This window comes from Labrus mixtus, chromosome 1 (assembly GCF_963584025.1).
Source record: "Labrus mixtus chromosome 1, fLabMix1.1, whole genome shotgun sequence".
Classification (NCBI taxonomy): Eukaryota; Metazoa; Chordata; class Actinopteri; order Labriformes; family Labridae; genus Labrus; species Labrus mixtus.
In genome coordinates this window covers 21,960,534-21,983,192 of record NC_083612.1, presented here as the reverse complement: position 1 = coordinate 21,983,192, position 22,659 = coordinate 21,960,534, and the positions used below count along the sequence as shown (strand labels likewise).

The following is a 22,659-nucleotide window of genomic DNA, read 5'->3' as shown; positions in this document are numbered from 1 at the left end:
GGAATTCAAGTGGTCACAGCTTCTTTAAAAAATGTTCTCTTTGTTGATGCAAAAACTCAACTAATTTGACAATACTGTCATGATTCTGTCTTATTTAGTTTGTATTTTGTCTATTTCAAAGTTTAGGTTTCCTTGTGGTTATTTATCCTAGTGTTGCTTGTTTCCCTTGTGTGTTTTTGTCTTAATGTTTCATAGTTTAGTCTTTAGTAGGATTTCATTTTGTAGTTTCTTATCCTTGTGTTCTTTGTTCTAGTGGTTATGTTCTTGAGTTCTTGGTGTATCTTAGTGTTTCTTCATTTTTGTTGTAGTTCCTGCCTCCGTGTGTTTCCCTCCAGTGTGATTGCCCTCATTGTCTTCACCTGTGTCATTAGTCTCACCTGTGTCTGATTACCCCTGTGTCTATTTAGTCTCTGTGTTTCTTCCCTTCTGTGTTGGTTCATTGTTGTATGTTTGTAGTTAGGCTAGTTCTTGGATGTCATTTGTTGGTGTTGGAAGTCAGATGTTAGTTCTCGGTCCTTGTCAGTTTTTTCTGAGGCTCCTTGTTTTCTTTTTTTGGATTTAAGTAAGTTTTTGCCTTTGGTGTTTTTTGTTAAAATGAATCATTTGTGTTAGTTCCTGCAATTGGGTCCACCTCTCTGTTTTCCAACCGTTCATGACAAATACGACACATTCACGTTCAAACTTGAAGTGCTACCTTTCCTCACAGGGGCCCTGATAGAAAGTCAGACCTGGTGAAAGCAGCTTTCTGCACAGCTATATTTAGCCGGAGCGGTTTACAGTTGTAAATCCATAACACAAAGAAGACTGTTGTCTGTCTCTGCTACGTGAGAGGTCAGGGAATACATCTGGCAGGTGGACTTTACTTTGCCTGACAGGGTATAAATATACCTACTGTCTGCCCTTACTAGATCACAGACGTGTTTATTATAAAAGGAGTATTTATGGACAAAAAAGTAGCAGAGCGAACTTCATTATAAGATGATGCAAGGGATCATGTTGAAGCCGTTTATAAATTTGTAGATTTTCTTGCTATTTTATGAATTACAAAACATGAACGGGAACTGAAATGGAAATATCTGATTGAGCTGATTTGAACTTTTCTGTCAGGGCCAAAGCAGCAGCAGGGCTAATTCCACTGTTACAGGTGTTTATGCCATGTTTCCTGCACAGAAAGTGCACAGAGCGCAGGAGACTCATTTCTGTAGGTTCAGTTTCTTTACTTTGTTGTTCACTTCTCCTTACTGGTTTTAACAGACGACATCACATCTCTCCTATCCTTGCTTTCCTCCACGTGGTACCTGTAACTTTCAGAATACATTTTAAGATTTTACTGATCACTTTTAATACTCGCCTTGGTCTTGCCCCAAAATTACATCGCTGAAATGTAAACCCCTTATGAACCTTCAAGGGACCTCAGATCCTCAGGCGACGCTCTTGTGGTCGTTCATAAGTTGAGGCTCAAACATAAGTACAGGCTTTTGCAGTCAGGGCTCCTCGACTATGGAACGACCTGCCTGAGTAGATTAGGCGAGCAGAAGTAGTAACATCTTTTAAATCACTTCTTAAAACTCACTTTTATAGACTTGCTTTTTTGTAATTTCACACTTTTAAATGCCTTTATTAATCCATCTATTCCTCTATTCATTTTATTGCTCGTAACGCTGTGCGTTCTGAGACCTGCCTGTTGTTTCTTTTCTCATAATTTGCATTTATATTATTTTTGTTGGCTTCTCTTCGTTTGGCCTGACGGTTGATATTATTGTGTTCTTGTCCTGAGTTCCTGCCTTTGCTTTTTCAGTCAAAGCACTTTGTAAACATCTGTTTTAAAAGGTGCTATATGAGTAACAAGTAGTTATTGTTATTGTACTTTTTATCCAGTTTAAAGTATACAATTATTGATATAAGCACTATTATTTCTTATAATCCTTTTTTTTTCCTGACTTAGTTCAGTCCTTCACCTTGTCAGGATTATATCAAATATAAATAAAGTTCTACTTTAACAACTTTGGAAGTTCCTCCAAAAATGATGGATCTTTTTTCCTACCAGTTATGATGTTCAGTATGTTGCAACATTATCAGAGAGAAATCAGCCATGCAATGGGACATTTCTTCTACATGGTCAAAATGGGGAAAGGTGGTGGTGCTCAAAACTTCTTGAAATACTTTTGTCTTTATTCTAAAGCTACAGGATCGTGTCTGCACTTTCTGCTATGATTCACCACAATATTCTTTTTTAGTATTTTCAGTTTGAAAAAGAGAAAGTATTTTTCAAGTTATCTGGTACACATGGTGAAGGTTCAAAAGTTCTTTTGGTTTTAATCAAAGATGTCAAAACTTAGATTGATGTAAATTTGATTTTTACAACCCCTGATGTGGTGATGTCAGAGTTTCCCCACGTGTACCTCACTTTCTTTCCAAACGAGCATAATCAAATAATACTGTGGCATAACTCAAACCCTTCATACCCTTCACTAGAAACAATCAAGAAAGTCTGTTGCCATCCAGTAAATTACGCAATATTTATACTCGAGCAGATATCCAAGGATCTGAGAAGTTTTGCAGTCTCCTTGTCCAAACCCTCATAACAGACAGCTTGTCTGTGATGCAGGAAGAGGAACTGAAATGAAGAGTGTGCATATTGTTGTGTAAAAGGGCAGTGTAGGTACAATCATATAACCTGTATGCCTGGACTGAATCCACCCAGGATGTGCAGGATGACATTGAGCTGTTAGACAGTTAAGCTTTTAGGAGCAATAAGTCTGCTGAGCTGACAGATCAATAGACTCTCAGCACAGCAGGCTTTTTGGAAGGAACCCCACAGCAGTGTGAGTGTCACTGTTGAACCTCTCAACAGTGAAACCTGAGTATGACAAGGAGCCCATTTGTACTTTCTCATGTTGCTGTTTAAAAGCCCCGCATGGACATGAGAAAGATTTGTGGGTGATTATAGCCCTGTTATGATCTGTGATCTAAGGCTCTCTAGTCTGTTAAAAGCAATATCATCTTTGATACCATACTTAATTTACAATGTGTTTGTTCCAAACTAAAACATTAGCCAATTATGATAAATCGAATGTCAATTATTTCACAATTTAGATACACAACAATGCAGACCTCATTATACCCTGTCAAAATAATACCATTGATAACATTACTCAGACTTTTCCTGTCCAAACCCCACATAGTTTACAGAAGGAATGGGCATCATGCATGCTTCAGTTCATGTTTTTGTTTTCACGTTTCCTCCTGCAACAGAAAGTAATAGTGCAGGGACCTTATATCTAACCCTTGCCATTTCTTGCAAATGGTAAGACAGATTAACACAATTGATATATGACTTTAAACTCGGATGTAGCTGTGCTGGGCACGTTTAAAAGATCAGTTTTTAATTGTCATCCTGGAAAGTGATATGCAAATACAGTTGTAGCACATGGAAAGGGAGGTTATTACATGAGGAGGACACTGTAAAGATATACAGCTTTCCTCTACTGTTGTTGCCACTAGTAAGGGATGCATCATTATCGTTATGGACAAAAGGCCTTCGTTAACAGGTGTGTTCTTATGACTCTGAACATGTTGGCAGATTAATGGTTGACCTATACATATAATGTTCACAATTGTCATCTTATTCCAGTTTTGTAGCACTGTGACAGATGGCTGGATTATAGGATGAAAATGACTGACATTGTTCCCTTTTTTTCTAGATCCTTGCTTGTGTTGTACTTACTCTCTGATGTACGTCGCTTTGGACAAAAGCGTCTGGTAAGTGAATTGTAGAAAATAAAACGTTTACCCCACTCCTGCCATAAGAGGTCATCACTGACACTTTTCTCAAAGTATTTTATAAACACTATATTGTTGGGTAGGTTTCAAACTATTCTACAAAGCCTGTGGTGTGCGTTTCTCAAATCTTCAAACTTATCTCTGATTTGACAGGACTTTCAGTAGCTTAAGTGTGCACTGTGAAAGCCTGCTTTTGACTACAAATAGAAACAACAATAACAGGCCAAGAGTCATATGCTTGATGCCGATGACAAGTTAGCTGTCAAATCTTTTACACGCATGATCTTAAGTCCATTTGAATTGCAAATCTTCAAATTGTGGAAGTACACTGAAGAGCATGCAAAGGCAATTAAAAAATCAGAGACGCAAAATAATCCGAACTATGTGAGAAAAAGAGGGAATATGGATGACTTTATATTTTCTTTATGATACATTTAGATTTGATAATACTTTCTAAAATGTTCTTTTAACATTATTAAAAAAATTCTCAACATAAGGGATGAATAAATGAACTCATCTTGACCCCTTGGGTCCCTGCTGTCATTCACAGTGTCACATTGCTACAGCAGTGAGTCTTTCTTGAAAGCAGTCTGGCTTGTCTGTATGAGCTAATAAGCAGACAAGAGTACAAGCCAAGCACATACAGTAAACAGTACTGTGATGTGAACTCTGAGATGATGTTTTTCCCCTCATTACTCCAAACCACTTTGCTTTATAGGATTAGATAATGTTATATAACTCCTTTCAGTGTTGATTGGGTTCAGGCAACATGTCACAGGCCTCAAATGGAAACAGCACATGTCACTATGCTAGCTAACCCAATATATGTGCTGTATGAGGGAATTTAAAGAAAGCATGAATGCTCAATCTTCTAGACAACCAATATGATGTTTAGTTTATATCCAGTGTTGTGAATGTGGTTGCGTTCAGCTTCATGGGAAAATAAAGGATTGATTACATTCTCTAATTTTGTTAGGATTAAGAAATCAAGATGTCAAACGAGAGAGGGAAAACCTTACTGTGTCATTAAGCTATTGTTACTAATAAACAGTTATTAAGTCATTGCAGCCTATAGCCTCTGTGCTGGTGAAACCCTCATCTGTCTTTACATCGGCATGATGCAACGCTTGACAACTTTCTGGTCATTTAGTTAGAGGCTCCATCCCTGACTAATGCTCTTATTTAAATTGTTGATAGCTTTTTTTTTCTACTTTTAAATGATGCTTTTTGTTGTTCTTTGAATTCAAATGATTGATGTGTTTTATTTATATCCTAACCCAAATGTGCAATTTATTAGAATCACTTTTTCTCCAACTGCATGAGATTTTTTTTTTTTTTTTTTTTTGTCAACATGAGGAAAAGGTTTTGATTTAAAAAAGGAGGCATGCCTCACAGTAGTCAAACTATTTCAGAACAGGCTATGTGCGCCCTCTAGTGGAACTTTTTGGTACAATCACCTCAGCTCAATTATAAAACCTAGGAGGATGGGAATGACTGAGCTAACGATGCATACATTAAAAGACAATAACTTTTTACGTTAAAACTCAAGTGTTCCTGTTTCAAACTAAATTCTCATCTCAGACAAGAAATTAATATTTCTCTATTAAATAAAAATAGCAGCATTGTAAAACGTTATTGTATCCAGTAATTGCGCGAGTGTACTATATGTATATATATGGTATGGTTGTGTGTGTATATGTTGTTGTTCCCTTCTTTCTCATGCTCATAACACTTTCTACCCTGGTTAAGTTGTTGCTTCTTGAGGACAGGTGTCTCTGGTATACTGTGGTCACATTGGCAGGACTGTAATGTCTGTACACCTCTGTGTCAGTCTGTGGGGGCTGCAGGCAAACTGCCTGAAGGAGCTTTGAGAGTGTAGACAGACATCAGTAATGGTATTTAGCACATGCCAGTTCAAGGTCCATATAAATCATGGTTTTATGTAAACTAATGTGAAGTCAGACCCATGAAATACTGAAGTAAATATACTGTGTACGGTTATTTTGACAGCATATGTCACATATACATTACAATAATTAATCCATAAATAGATATACACTGTTCTATGTCCAGATGTCAGACCGGTTATTTTGTGTATGATTTCAGAGCATTCACGTGTTGGAACATGAGCGATGACACAGGTGAAGACTGAAGTTTTGTGCTTATTATGCTGGTCATCAACTGAAGGGGGAAGAGAGATTTAAGCAGACAATATGAAGAGAGACAGTAGATGAATAAACTAAATGTCTCCAAAAACAAACTTCTTAACTTTACACACTGAATAACTAAAGAGGTTAACAGTTTATATCCCACCCCTCCTTCCTGGGGTACACACAGTTCCTTTCCTGTGTTGGCTCCCTCCCCCAGCAGCATCTCCTGCAACAGATTGTCCACCTTAGTTTCTCCTATAGCAGCTGTGCCAGGTGCAGAGTCTCCACCATCTGCCAGGCAGGATCAGCAGGAGCTCTCAAAACCTTCCCCTCACTTGTTGCTTCTTCAAGCAGCAGATGGGCCTGGAAACGCAGATGTCAAACCACCTGAGGACTCTGCAGACCCTTACAGTCTACAAGACACAGGTGAGAGGAAACATACTGAAGAGGGGAGATAACAGTGTAAAGAAAAGGCTAACAATGTACAAAGACAGAGATAAACAAAGATATACATTTTAATTGTACTGCATTACAATTTTACAAACAAACAGCATATTAAGGATTTTGCAGGTGCAGAGTTTGGGAGAAATGTCTGCTGTACTTTTTTCACATTGTTGATCAAAATCAAAGCAATACATTTGGTCCTTACATGAGCAAGGGTTTCCCAAATTTGAAATCTAAACAACATATCATAAAGGGCGGCTGTGGCTCAGTTGGTAGAGTCGATTGTCTCTCAACCGGAAGGTCGAGGGTTCAATCTGCTGCGGTGTATGAATGCGTAAGAATGGGATTAGTTACTTCTGATGGTCTCACTACATAGAAACCACTACCATCAGTGTGTGAATGGGTAGGTGTGACATGCACTGTAAAAGTGCTTTGAGTAGTCAGAAGACTAGAAAAGCACTATACAAGCTCAAGTCCATTTACCATTCACAATAATTTTCTGACCAACACCAGCATTTTCGTTTATAGGAAAAACAAAAAAATAGAAGGAGACTCCAAGACAAAAAAGGGCAATTTAGTTTTATTTAATGAAATAGCAAATAGCTGTTTAGATTCAAGACTTGAAAAATACAATACTGCACACAATGCACAAGTAGCTATAATTGTTTTTTTCTTATTTAGCCAGCAGGGATGTGGTGAAATCTAATGGATTTTGGAGATTTTTTTTAAACTGCATTCTTGCAGCACACAAAGAAGCCTTACAACTAATCACTGCTTCAGTATCTAGAACACTTTCTAAAACAGACTGAACAAAAACTTGATTGCTTTGATTTGCCAAATTGAAATTGGATCAATAGAGAAAAAATAATACATTTTTGAGTCGAGTACTGTTATTTCAGCCATTGTAACCAAATTCATATTATGAAAGCGCCTATTTACTTGTTTTGGCAGCCAGAACAGAGATGCTTCCTGTGTCCATGCATAGGTCATGATTTTTCAAAGGTATTCATCGTATTATAAACACAAAGATGTCTGGTATGTTACACCTCGAAGGAGTGTTGCATTGATCAGATAGATGTTTTTAAAGATTAACTTTCTTCATCAATTACTCACAGAACAGCAGGGTTGAATCGGCCTGATCTCCCAAGCTTAGGTTATGATTGCTATATGCTGGCTTGTGGGCAGAGTTGGATCAGTTCAGTCCTCTGGTCCTACAGCATACCTTGAGTACTGCTGTCTCAGCTAAATATGCCACTAAACTCAGCCACTGCTCGACTGCCAATAATTTTACCACATCCTTATTCTATTAAGGAATCGAAAGGATAAACACGAAAGCCAAACCATTCAGACTAAACTATAAATGTAAAAGACAAAGAGAAAAAAATCTCACCCCCTTTCCTGTCTAAACATTAAAATCCAAAGTCACCCTCTCTTGGACTGAGTGCACTGACCTGGGGAAAAGAAGACAATGCTTTTCAGGCATAAGAGTTTAGTTTTCAGTCTCACATATGCTCTGTTGTCTATGGGGATACTACAGAACTCTTGGGTGTGTTTTTCCCACTCCACCAGCAGGAGGAGTTGCTGCTTCATGGACTCAAACATCCCACACAGGCCATCTTCTAGGTGTTGATCTCAAGACTCTTAGGTGAGGCCAGATCTGAGGACTGAGAGCAGTAAGGCATAATGTTAGTTCACAGCAGGATCAGGTGATACTGCAAGTGAGAATGAAGCTCAGAGAAGGTGTGGGAGTGTGTGTGAGGGTATAGGGAGATAAATGGAGGACAACGAAGGTGATGGTGCTGCAAGGTGAGAGAGAGCTGTGAAGGTTAAAGCAAGACAAGGCATGTAGAGGAGAATTGTGCTGGATGGAGACCATTTGAACCCCTTTGAAAAAACACCACAATAGCATAAATCATTCTAGGACATCCTCTAATGGTCTAATCTGATTGTTTTAGTTATTTTTACGTGCAGAAGTGTTTACAGTGCCTGGTTGTTATTTTAAAGGTAATTTAACATTGTAACACAAATTCCAGTCCAAGGTGTGCAATACAATGGGCTAAAATAATGTGGGCTCGTTTGCAATTTGTCATTTCTAAAGAAAAATTGCTGCTATAGAACACCTGCCAAATTTAATGTGTTCCTTTCTAAAATGTAACCTATATCGTCCCTGTTTCTGGCCTGCATCAACATGACTTCCAGCATAAGTAAATGGATATTTTATCTGGCATATTTGTGTCAATTTCAGACCCAGAAGTCTCTGTATCTGAGATATAAGGCAAAGCTGTGTTTTTATGGAGTCCATATTCTGTTTGATTATTGTGTCTATTTTTCAGGTTGATTTTACATTAACTGTTACAGCCTTTTATTTAAATGTACCTTAGGTTTGATGTACATTGCAATGCAAATTACTAAAACAAAAAATTTTTTTTTTTCATTTATATATTATTCTGAAGGCTACATTTGGCATTAAAAAATAAAAAGATATTGTTAAAATGTTTGGGCAATCTGCATCAAAAATCTATTCTAATTTTTTTTCTTTTTTTCTTATCACTTATCTATTTAAGGTTAAAAAGAAGAAATAGATGTAAAGGCAGAAAGTAAACAAACATACATGTGGAGAAAACCTGTTCTGGCTCACACATTAAAGTGTGTATTACATCAATCAAAGTTAGAATGCAATGTTCTAATCTAATATTGATGACATATCTTTATTAAAAAAAATCTTGATTTAATATTCCGATGTCAACGAGAGCTTCTTACATTCACTACTGACAATAAAGAGTGGGCGCGGCGGCCTGGATGCTTGATGGTGTGGCTGGTGTTTACTCAAGCAGATGTCAGCCCATGTTGATGACCCCTCTGTGATAGTCATTAGAAAGAGAGCAATCTCTGAGGTCTCAGACTGATTCCAATATGGCTCCACAAAGTCAGACAACAGGAGCGCAAGTCAGAGTGATCAGTCATCAGAGCTGTCCTCTCAGCAGCCAATCAGGAGCGTATTAATCAAACTAGAGGAGGGGAAGGAGCGTGATTCTCCCTCTGTGCTTCACTGACGTGGTCCTGCATGACAATGTCCCAAATGGGTCTTCTGTGGAACATCAACATCAACCAGCTACACAAAAAGTGCTCAGATGAACAGTTTAAAACGACTGGCTGGTGAAAGAGACTTGTTTCATGTTTTTCTCAAGTGTTTTTACCACAGATGTGCTTCTTGCAAAAGAAAGATTAAACGTAAGGATACAGGCCATAATATGAACAATTTATGCTGATATGTGTAGTTACATCTATTTTTTAGAAATTTTAAACTAAAGCTATTTTGTATTTTAAAAATATGAAGTTGTGTTGAACACAGGACTATTTTCTCCGACCTTTCCTTCTAAATCCAGCCTTGAAACACTTCTGTAGTCTGCCGTGGCAGCACTGGTTCCTTTTGTCTTTGTCCACTATACATTGCCTGTTAAAACCTGAAGAAAAAAAATGCAAAGTCTAAAAATACAGGTAATCTCTCTGTAAAGCTTTGGGATTAAAGTAATGATTGATTAAACTTTCTTAATCAATCTATACACATTCTCATATGTATAGATAATGGTTAGGGATAAAAAATGATGCAGCATAGCCAAAGATATTGTCTTTTTTTCTTAGTACACTGTCTTTTCCCTCCTTTCTCTAAAGCTGGTGCCAACATGAACCACAAGGTAACTGGACTGCTGACTAATTTGAAAAAGACACAGGTGTTCAGTGTGCTGGTGGCGCAGTTGTTAGTGCGCACGCCCCATGTATGGAGGCTATAGTCTTCCAAGTGGGTGGCCCAGGTTCAAATCTCACCTGTGGCTCACACTCTCTCTCCCTGATTTCCGACTCTATCCACTTTCCTATCGCTCCATTAGGGTGCTGAGCAAACAAAGGCTAATGTAGCCTTGAACAGTTTAAACAGGGATTTGAGCTAACAGAGTCTTGTGAGCTCACCTCTTCCTGACTCAGTACACTAGTGTTTTTTATTTTTTATTTTCAAGCTTCTCGTCTTAATCGCCAAATGATGCTGTCATAGTTGACATCCCTGGAGGCAATTGATAAAACCTCAAACTTCCCAAAAACTTGTTCCACATACAGTAGCAGTCACACTGCAAATATATTGTCAGCAGAGTTTGATCTGTGAAATTTCGGGAGTTAAAATTGTCAGAGAGGGACCTGAACCTGAATGTTGAACATTTGGATTGAAACATTTCGGTTTAGGAATTGATTTATTATTATTTTATTGCACCTACACATGTTGTGACATGTCTGTTCAATGTGCCATGTGACAAAATCTCTAGTGGGAACTATGACAGAATCAGATATCTACAAAGCATGTCTCAATCAGCTGCTCACATGGGAATGACAGACTCTACAGCTATATCTCACCGCTGAGTTCTCTGTTATAGTATGTATGTTATTGCTTTCATGCCTGGACGCATCCCAGTGTCCTTCAGGTTACCGTTCTATTAAAAAGTGAAGTTTCTTTTATGATATGTCTGACCCTACTGTACAAATGTTGATAACTTTAACACCTCAGTATAACTTTTCACCTCACCTCAACTGAAGAGCTTCTTTTTTTTTTTTTTTTAATTCTCACCATCAGTGGTGTATTTTATGTTTTACAAAGGGTTGATTGAAATATGCTGATGGGTTTCAGACATATACCATGAATATAATGCTGTTGTTGCTGTACAATGTTTAATGTTGTATTGTCCTGGATCTATGTAGGAACTCACATCCTCCAGAAGAAGCCCACACAGCCACCACAGCTCGATGCACCGTATTGTTTACCTGCGGCTTTGTCTGCACATTATGGAACATGGCTGTGAGAGTGATGAAGTTACTGCTGACGCCATCAAGTCTTTTATTTAAAAGACGGTAGACACATACACAAACAACAAGATGTTTAATCAAATATTACTTAAAATGCAGTAAAACAATCCTGAGGAGTTTTGCATGGGAGAGAAGTTCAGATTTTGTCAGAACATGTTTCTCCCTGACCTTTAAGACATAAATCTCTTTTATTCAGTTGCTGATGAATAAGTAAATATCCCTTAGTCTTATCCAATAAGCCCCATGAGTGTCTGAGATGAATCACGTAGCTGAGAGAACATCAACTTTGTTAAGAGAAGACAGGCACTTTGACAGCAACAATCAGTCATGATCCCTCTCTTCAATGAGGACATATAATGAATCTCATTCCACCTCTGTGGACACGCAGGTAACCTTGTATGCAGACGTAACTTTGCAGCAAAGAGCTGATTTAGAATTTACAGCCCCTCGGGAATCACCTGGGCACTTTTCTTACAGTACTGGTGACGATAATAAAAGCAGGGTTCCAGGTGGAGATATCACTGCTCTGTTTGACTGCCAGAGCCAAGGGCCTCAGAGGAGCACTGCTAGTTATTACTCAAGAGGAAGAGGAAACTCCCCATTTAATTAAAGCAGTTAGAGGTCAGCAGCAAGCCAAAGATCACTCTCCTCTGGCTAATTTGACTTTGGGCTTCTCTGTTTAAATTCCCTCCATGTTGCTCCAAATTGCATCCTGCCAGTATTTGATTGCTGCAGGATTGTCTCTGACAAACATTCACATTCACAATGGTCAGTTCCTGCACTGATGCTTGCACTGTACAGACCGCAGGCTGTAATGTATGTAAATTGCATATTTAGTTTGGGGAGATGAGACAGCCAGGGATTACAATTTAACAGGGAAAATGCTCTCTGTGGTCAAAGATCAGTAAGATTGAATTAAGAGATTAGGCTACATTTGCCTCGCAGTTATCTGGATTTTCAACAGCAGCCTGTTGGCAAAGCCTCTTCATTTAAAGTGTCAAGGAAAAGGCTTGATTCAATCCAACAGAGCCCTTATTATTATAATGACAGATGGTAAGATTATGATGTAGAAGAGAAGATATCAACAATTCTGATCAATGATGTATGATTTGAATTTTTTTAAGCATGAAAGCCTAATGCTTCATGTTTATAGCTTCTTTACTGTATTCATCATTTTTAGGATAAGATATACGATACAGTATGTCGAAACACAATCCGATCAAATATGATACATTAGGAAGCAATACAATTCAATACAACACAATACGATACAAAACGATACGTTATTATTTATATGTATGATACACTAGGATACATTAATTAGTTTAGTCAAGTTAACCTGCATTTTAAAGGCTTTGGAGATAATTTTTTGGGGCCAAAGGTAAACCATTAAATTAATTAATTAATTTTAGAGAAATACAGATATCCTAGCTGTAAGAACATCAACAATGATAATTTGTTGCAGCCCTTACCTGGTGTTTTTCATACATGGCGCTCTATCTGAGAACAATCATTGCAACAATTTTAAACTTTTTTCAATTGACTGGTGATGACATTAAGGGTGTCTTTGTATTTAGACCACAGTGTTAAGTTGTTATTTTACTACCTGCATTATGTGTTTGTAGTTTTATCACCAAGTTATTTAAATGTTCAGTGCCTGTGCTTCCATGAGTGTACCCCAGTTAAAAGAAAGCACCAGTAGGCTTCATGATTCTATGATACCTTTTGGCTGAAAGAGTTTTAGGTGTTGAGCTGGAAAAACTCCACTAGTGTTCATCATTTCTTCCCAATTATTACATTCATTCAGCGCTGTTACTCTACCTTACAGGTATCCCAGGTGTTGCTCTGCGGGTTTTTTTCTTAGTGACTCACTCTTCTTTAAAATGGCACTTTTAGCACTTTTTCATTTAAAAAATGTCTCCATAAATAGGGTCCACTCCCAGAGCTACTCAGTACTGAAATTTGTCTCACTGTCTGTTTGCTTTTTTATCTGTGCAGCATGTAAAGGTGAGAGTTCAGACACAGGTCTGAAAACAAAACTCACTGTGAGGACCAGAGACAACAACCCTGAGACAGTGATGTTATTTACATGTTGAAATATATTCATGGCTAGCTTATTTTACTAGGAAGATAAATGTCATCAAAAAAGTCAATAAAGTCAAAAGATTGCATGCTGTGGAGTCTGATAATTTTTGGGGCTAAAAATGTACATGTTATTCTCCCACTCCCATTGAGCAATCAATATGACAGAGAGGAGTGATATGGCCCAAACAAACCTTGCAGAGGGTCCCTGATTAACCTTTGCTTTAGTTCTGAGATAAGTGATATTGCACAGATAATGCCTCATTACAGGGGGTGCAGGTGACATTTACTTTTCCAAATAGGCATCTTTTGGTCTCTGTGGTGTTGATAAAGTGTATTTTACTTTCATGACAAAGAGGGACTTCACTCCATTGTTCACCTCTGCCCACAGAAGCTTTTATCATGTCATTGTTGTTATTGATTAGCAGGAGTCCTACAATTCTTCTTTTAAAATAAGTGTGCAAGACAATTAATCTATCTCTACAAAGTTATCATGGGGAAGCAATTATTTTTCTATTTTGTAAAAAGTGCCACGAATCATTAAGAAAAATGTAATTCAGAATGCAATATTAATTCACTGTGATGACTTCATTATCTCTGCATTTCAGCATAGTCAGTATTCATGTATACTGTAAAGATAATAGACTCCATGATATAAACAATATTGTAATGATGTTTAAAATATATATTTATGGTACATTTCTAGTTGCAAGTATGTTTGCAATCTCTCTGGTATTCTATTTGTTTTGATCTAATTTAAATAAGAAATCTACTTTCTCAGTGGCCTTCATTCTTATAAATTACAATACAAAACAAATGTATGAAGTATATAGAATGTATATATGAGTTTGTGTGCACTGGAACACAGCTTCTGAAAAAATGAAAGACAGGGTGAGTGTGGTCATTCTTTTTTTTTTTCAAATTATAAAAAATTATATGTCAGACCACATATGAGCTTTCCCAGTACTGATATCCATCATACTTTGGTGTAATGGGATTTCCTGGGTGAGTAGCACTCCTTCCTTGAATGTCACGCTAGGCCGCAGGTCAGACCTCCCCTGCCGGGTGCTCACACATTTAAGCTTTGTGAAGATGATTGATAGATCAGCAAAACCTAAAAGTTGTAAGCAGACTGCCGAAAATGCCCCTCTGCTCTTTTTCAGGAATGCATTACGATTAGCCATGAACACTGACAGTCTGGGGAATCTTAAAACATCATCTTCACAATCAAATACATTTATGCCTGGAACTACTTTATATATACATTTTAAACACTAAACATTGTTTTGGACTACATTCTTTAAACAATTACAACAACAATTTCACACATTGTGAATCAGTATTAAGTGATTCTCTGTGGATGAGGAAATCAATCATACAGTACATCATTCAAGACAAAAGGCCAGACAACATTTTATCTATCCACTAGGGGGAGATAAAGTACACCATATATGCCAAAAGCTTCCACAGTTTTAATCCAAGCAGGAGCTCACTACAGCCTCCACTACCATCTGGATACTAAGAAAACCCTTTAATGGTTATATTCTACTTCATATTTATTTATTTATTCATTTATTTATTTACGGAACAGCATCAATACCTCACTGCATATTCAAAAGAAGTCAGCAGAAAAATGTAGGTAGTAGATTATGATTATTGTTCCTCTCAAAAAAATGTTTCACTTATTGCCAGCTCTGAGTTTTGCTTCTGAACCTTCTAGATGTCTGCTTTCATTCTTTTTCTCATGCTCAATCTGGACTTGTCATTTGGTTGTCCATGCGTATGTTAAATTATTCACAATTCTGTACTTAAAAATAGATCTTTATCAGCTTAAATCCATAAACCTATATTATATCCTTTACAAAGCACATGCTAAAGGAGAGCAACAATAGAACATATTTGTAGTGTTAAAAAAATGTGTCGTATAAGTGAAGCAAACCTTCAAGCACAATCGATTGAAAGACTGTCTCTAAAACAGCTTCTATCTAACATTAAAGCCTGCAAAAAAACACACAGTACAACACATTTTGACCCCCCCCCCCCTCTCCTTGCCTGTACCTCTCTGGTTTCTGACCAACAGTATACTTATCCTACTTGTCCTTACTTTTACAGAATCACAATTTTCATCTCAGTGAGTTTTAATAATGAAACTAATGGCCAAATCTCCACCAAGACACCAATGCAATGATGAATTCTTGTATGTTGTAAACTATAGAAAAATGAAACCACAGCAGAGTTTCATTCAAAAAATGGGGGGAAAGTAAAACAAAAAAGCAAGAAAATGGACATGAAAGCATGGTAAGCGCATGATTTAGTGGGGCGATAAAGATTGGAAAGGTGGCCATTCATCATGGCAGCAAGCTCACCAGGAGAGGGCCTGTCATGGACACCTCCAAGTCTGGGAGGCATTTCCAGAGAGAGAGAGAGAGCAACTGTACTCACAACCTATTCAGTTGAATGTACTTTCCAGATGTACACATGCAGACTAGATGGGTTTGGAGTGCTTTCTTTTTGGTGCTCTGAAAACCGGTTGCCACAGCAGTTGCGCGATGGATGTAAACTGCAAAGTTAAAGAGCAGAGTTAAGACTTCGAGTTGAAGAACCAAATAATGGGAAAACAGAAAGCTTATTGTGGTAACTTCAAACTGCTCTCTTATCCCAAACTCAGTGGTAGCTATTTTCATCTCAGAGTTTTGTTTATCTGTTCCTAGCTGAAGACAAGTCTAGCTGTTTCTATAAAGATGAATATAAAAAAACGTAACTCTAAAGTGCCACAAAGTAACTCTTCAGTGTGGCAGGATGACTGAATGAAATTAAAACGAAAGTCATTGAATTATTACTTAATTTAACACTAAGTCGTTTGACTAACTTATAGTTTCTTTAGAGACCTTTTTTTTTAAAATTGAGAACTTATTTATGATTATTGTGTTTGCTATTTAACTGTTTAATTTTCCAGTAGCCTATTAATTAAAAACATGTTAAAAAACGTAATTCTTGTAAGAATATTGTATTATACTACAAGGCTTGGGGTAACAATAGTTTCAATTATTTACCAATGTTCTCCTAATAGACTAAATATTAAGGTTCTCCCGTACCTTAGATTTTTTTCTACACGTTAAAAGGAACGTCACTTCCGGTAGGCGTCTTTGCATATTTAAAATAAAATCCGCGAATTTGCGTTAAGCAGTAAAACAGCGGATAACCTTTAGTTTAGCAATGAACATAAAGAAATGTGAAAATTGTCTTCAAAGTAGCGGTAAGTGTTCTCAAACGACGGAGGCTTAAAGTTTGCCAACATTGCCTTTCCTATGAAGCTTTTTATCAATGCAAAGAAATACCAACCACCTGATACACCTGACACACCTGACACACCTGTAAAACCCGGAAATGTATGTTCATTAGGTTCCAGATAAACAACGTTGATGTAAGGTGAAGTAGTATTGTAGCAAGCTAACAGAAAGGTTTAAGACCGATAGATTATCAGAATAGTCCATTTAAAAAATACTTCCAATGCCTGAATGGTTGGCTTTATGATAGCCTTATAGGTCTATATTAAACCAAGGCCTGTATTGTTCGGTTAGGCCTATATGCTTTTGTCTCCTTTGTGTTAAAACTTACTGGCAGGTCAGAACAGAATAATAGGAGGTTGCAGGTAAATTGCTGAATATATGCCCTGCTCCACCATTACTACACTATTACTAGTTATCCATAAGGCCTATATTAACCTCCCTTTAAGGTGGCCCTGCACCTGTCAGGGTATGTCAATACCTTTCAAAAATTAAGTATCCATCATCTTGGGATAATGTAGAAACACCTGTCGTTTAAATATTATTCACCATGGGCCTATCACGGAAGCTAAAATAAATTATACAAACAATAACGGGAATATTTGCCTTTGACCACTGGTTTATGGTAATGAAAAAAGAACATTACATCAAAGCATGGTGAAATTGGACTGTGCCCATTGTAAATGTCCTCTGGAAGTCTCGAGGTCGTGGTATCACTGCAGCAAACTCCTTAAAAAGTATCTGAACCTTTCTCCAGCTCCAAACCTCTAAACACAAGTGCAGTGTCTTGGTATTTATGCTGCTCCTAAAGGGGCAGTAGAGAAAACATGATTGCTGTACTGTGGATGAATCCGTATCATTTACTTCAAGCTTTTATACATTTTTAATCTTGAGGTCTGCGTGTGACTGCAAATTAAAGCGCTGTGAAGAACTATTAAAAGCTGCCTTTTTTTCCAAAGTTCTCTGCAGTATGTTAATTAAAACCACTTGTTCCTAAACCTGTACTTAATGTCTCCCATTAGTCATGTTTGAGGGATTACAGACAGCACCAATAAAAATCAAAGATTAAATGGAAAATGCAGATGTGTTAACAATTTGGATTGTTTTATAGCTATCAAGGCTTTTTAGTAATTTTGAAAAATTGACTGGCTCTGACAAGGTTCCCCAAGTTCACTTAATAATAAAGATGACATTCTCCGGAGGGAGGAAAATCTGGAAGGGGTTTCTTGCTTGTAGGTCAGCAGGGGAGCTCTTCCAACAATATGAGAAATTTCTCAGAGAACATATAATCCTTTTCAATCATTATCAACAATGATGGACAAAAAAGCTTTGAAATTATCTGGGCATTTCATGTAAAACTTCTTTATGACTGTATAAGAATGGGAGATAGACTGATTTTCTTCATGTGTTTTTCATTATAGGGGCCAAAAACATTTTCAAAATGACACCTAAAAGTTATATGATCAAAAATGCACATGGGTGCAATCAGCACAATGCAATAACTTTTTTTTATGGATTGAAAATACACTAACAATGACCCTGTTATCATGTTAAATATTCTGTAGCTTGGCTGTTGTATGCATTGTGAATTATTAGTGACCCCTGATCCAAGGTCCATGCTCCTGTCATTCAATCTTCTGAGCTGCTTCCTCAGATGTTCTCAAATGTCCTTAGACAGAAAAAAAGACTATACTGGAAATCCAATGCCCTTTCCTCATTTCCTTCCTGGTTTTCTTTTATCATACATCAAAAGTATCATGTCCACACATGTTGGACTGGAAGAGGGTTAATTGTCTTTAAAAAGCATGTCTTAATGAGCCTGCAGTGTTATTACAACATCTTTTTCTGATATTTTAGAGATATTATTTTAACCCAACCCCCTGGGCAGAGGTCATTAGTGTTCAACAAATACAGTGACGACTTTTGGAAAAAACAAAATATAAAATATAATATAGATGTGAAGAAGATTAAGGAAGAAATGACGGACAGAGGAGCAGTTCATGTTTATACTGTATCCAGCTCTAGAGGGGGGTCAATAACCAGTAATGAGCTTTTACATTGTCCCAGTATGATTATTTGCTTGTGCTACTTAACTGTATGAACTGTATGAAATCTATGACTGGCATCTGTAATCACATCTCTGTTTCCCTCTATGTCTCTCTGTGAATTTGCTCCCTGTCAGACCTCCAGCAGATTTTCCGAGAGAAGAAAGAAAAGGAAAAAAGGAGAGAAATGATTGTTCAAGGGCTTCAAAATCAGGTATGAAAGGATTTTTCTGCTTTTAAAGATTTTGGCATATTTATGGGGCATTACTGAAGGAGCGGGCCATTTAATGTTATTTGCAACAGGCGCACATTGTTCACATCAGGCTTAGAAACGCTGAAGGCACAGCCATGTGATCATGACCTCGCAGCTGAGGGGCCAAACTGCATGAGGCAAATGGGATTTGAAATCAGCAAGAGCTCCACACAATTAATAATGTAACCAGGTTATAGAGGAAACAAAAGTGTAGGACTTGTCCTTAAGCTTCTCGTTAAACAGCCTAAAGCATCCTTACAGTGCTGATCTGGAGAGGATTGATATGAAGCAATCGCTAAGTCTATCAAAACACCAGCTGAGTAAGGGGAGAAGGAGAGAAGATAGACTTAAGTTAAGTTGTGTGCAGGAATGATCAGAAATCTAACTCTGATCCCTGCTGGGCTCCCTAAAGATGTTCTACACAAGGTTGTTAATCTCTAAAACTCCCTGCATAATCATGTTATCTTGGATCTCATCATCTCAGTCAATAGTGTGTTTTTTTTTCCTGCTGCAGGAATAAAACACTCCATCACAAATGTTTAATAGTAAAAGCAATGCAGAGGATCAAGCACTTTATGTCTGTCTTAAACTCAAATATAGAAAACAAAAACAAAATAGGTCCATGTACAAATAAGTCATATTTAGATATTCTTGATCAACACTCTGATGTATTATTTTTAATGCAAAATGTTGTCACATTTTTTTCCTTCTGTGTAAATGATGGCCTGTAATATAATATCTGTGCGAGTGCAAACATGGAAAGCTCAAGGCCTGTATTGTCCTGACTAGAGAAGTGTAACCACTGACTCTTAGGGCTGACTCAGATGAAAATGTGGTGTGCTTTTACTCTGCTCGGCCAAATGTGAAATAAATAAAAAGAGAGGAAAATGGCTGCTCTCTTGGCTGTACCCTTGGTCCCCTGCTCTTTGTGAAAACCATATCTCTGCTGCTCCATTGCCCCCAGCTACATTAAATCCCATTAAATTCACCTTCATTAAAGCAGTCCTCTCTGCTCCTTGCAGCAGCCCTGATGCGGGCCTCTCAAGGACAGCGCAGTAATGAGGCTGGACTGGATTTAACCTTGAAGAGTACAGGTTTTCATTTCCAAATCAATAACTTATGGTTTCAAAACTGCCACTAGATCCAGGCTATAATTTTCAAGCATTAATTTTGTGGATTATGTTTCTCCAGCAGTGAGACCGTATTTAGCTTTAAGCTTCAGTGTAGATTTAACATTTATCATTTCTTTTTTAAATTATTTTTTTCTACAATATGAAGTGACAGCTTGAACATTTTCTATATAAGTGACTTTGTATGCCTGTGTACACTTTGCTCCACAGATGGGATAGTTTAGGGAGATTGTATTTCAAAGAGGTTGTATGACTATAAGTAAATCTGCTGTTAGAGCAGTTGTCTGAAACCAAGCAGAGGGCAATGGGTTTAAATTTCTCTTACCCCTCAATCCAGTGTTGCTGTACAGTGTCATCATTCACTCTAAAGAGGCAGAAATATAAGAAATCTCCCCCACAGTTGTGTAAGGCAAGTTTTGGCAGTCACCTGCTGTCTGAAGTGGAAATAAATCATGAATTAAGAATAAAGAATTAACAGTTGTACGATAGGCAGACAGAAGGGAAAAGGGGAAAAACAATTCTGACCCAGAGCAAAAGAAGGAAATTATTTTAAGTCCTGTAATTCTCCATTTCTAAATGGGACACTCTCAGTGGTGGGCTTTGCTGTCATTGTCATATGATTGTGTGGAAAGCATTAACTTGTCCTGCGGTGATAATTTCTGCCCGACATGTTCATAATATGAAATATTGGATCTTTTCACAAAACGGGGAGGGCTGGAGCTGTGGTGATCAGTGGAGCTTAATTTTTTAATCAACTTCTCTCTTAAATGAAGCTTTATTAAATTACAAAGCTCACACAGTGGGAGTAGGACACATGCAGTGATGGCCTGGTGTAAAAAAAAAAAGCTTTGTTGGATAATTAAATAAAATTAATATAAAAAACCCCTCCACTAGCATAGACTGAAGAGAATGGGCCAGAGAGGGAACCCGACAGCCATTTTCGTGATCTGCTTTTCTTTCATACTTTTTTCATTAGTGTCTCAGGAAATTTACAATGTGAAAGAATGACAAGAAGAAAGGGATAAATACAAAGGGATACAATGTCTACAAGATATTGATGGATAATAAACGGAGACGCAGTTATATTCCGTTTTTGTACTCATTGTCACACACAATGTACTCAGAAATTAAGTGTCTTATTGCTGCCTTGCTTGAGAATCATATTTGGTCATGTGACGGCTGATTTGTTTAACACACAACAGGTCCTGAGAATGGTGCCGATTCATACAGATACTAACCACTAACTCAAGCCAGCAGTACTTTGATACATTTTTCTAAAACTAGATTCTTTGTAGAATTGGACTAATAAGTCTATAAAACTTAGTTTTTCAAACTAAGAAAATAACCACACTAAGAAAATAAAAAATGGCTTCCCAACATATGAGCGCAGAGGACATTATTGATGAGCCGTGTTTGTAAAACGTAGCTTTCCCATTCATTTGAATTTAGCCAGTGGATTGATTGAATGTGGCACAACTTTTGCTTCAATGCGCCTTGTCGTCATCCAACACGGTTCTTTGGTGGCCAATGAATGGCATACAAGTGTACATTTCTTAAATATGACTTTGTACCATTGACATAATTTCACTGTGATGACCTCCAGAGTGATACAATACGTTAATAATGTTTTGTTCTGATAAAGTTTTAACTAAAACAACTATACCCCATCTTGACCTCACTGTATTTCATTGTCTCAATGGCACCTTACACAACATTCTCCCAGCAATGCTAGTCCACCTTTGTTCCAAGTTCTCTTAGACCTGCATCAGATTCGCTATGATTATCAGTGATTGTCTGTCCAGAGCATTTAACTTGATTGACAGGTGACCAGGGTAAAGGCCGTCGAAGCATTTGGAATAGGAGGACTCTCTTCCACGATATTATTTCAGGCAAAAAGTTAAGCCCTAATTAGTAACAGACCTTAATGGTGCAAAAATAACTGATACTGACACTAAAGAAACCCGATCTCAAGTACAACCACGCACATACACAAATTCAAAAGTAACCATTTTCAGATGTACATCTGTAAATCTTTGTATGCGGCACAAAAAGTCAATCAGAAGTAGTTTCTACTTCTCCAGCCTGCTTCAATCAGTTTTTATATTTGTGTGAAGAAATCAATTAATCTGTCATAATACAATACTCAATTCTAGTATATTATAGATCAGTGAAGTCTGTTGCAGAGTGCTCATAATATGAGTCTTAATTGAAGAGGACCGTTACACAGCTCAGCATCAATAATTACAGGTCAAATGTGATTACCCTGCCAGGTTAGCGTTTAAATAAAACTGCGTCTTCTCCTGTCCCTGTGCAGCAAGATGGACCACTGGTGTTTTGTCATGGTTTGGACAACTGCAGGATTCCATCTTTATGATATTACACAATATGAGATGACTATTTCCTTTTCATGCTGACAGCTTTTGTCTCCTTCAGAAGAAGTAGATTTAGTATATCCTGTTCTCCCTTACTATACAGTTGTGTGTTTTATCCATTATAGGAACATTCCTCGCCCTCCCTGTCCTGTTGAACTGCTTCCTCTATAGTCTCACACAGCTGTCCTTCATATTTTGGAGCCTTATGATTATTTATTGTCTTTTAAGATGTCCCACATCGTGCTTAGGGTTCACATGCATTGAA

General features: G+C 37.5%; 1 protein-coding gene across 1 annotated transcript; it reads right to left on the bottom strand.

Moving 5' to 3' along the window:
* Nucleotides 1–5,960: 5,960 nt before the first annotated feature.
* On the bottom strand, nucleotides 5,961–12,934 carry hnf4b (hepatic nuclear factor 4, beta). The gene is given in 9 exon segments (XM_061043887.1): nucleotides 5,961–5,964; nucleotides 6,119–6,189; nucleotides 6,192–6,346; nucleotides 7,829–7,996; nucleotides 9,746–9,841; nucleotides 10,486–10,571; nucleotides 11,129–11,202; nucleotides 11,204–11,253; nucleotides 12,832–12,934. Coding segments are annotated over 9 exon segments (807 nt in total).
* Between the last annotated feature and the right edge of the window lie 9,725 nt (nucleotides 12,935–22,659).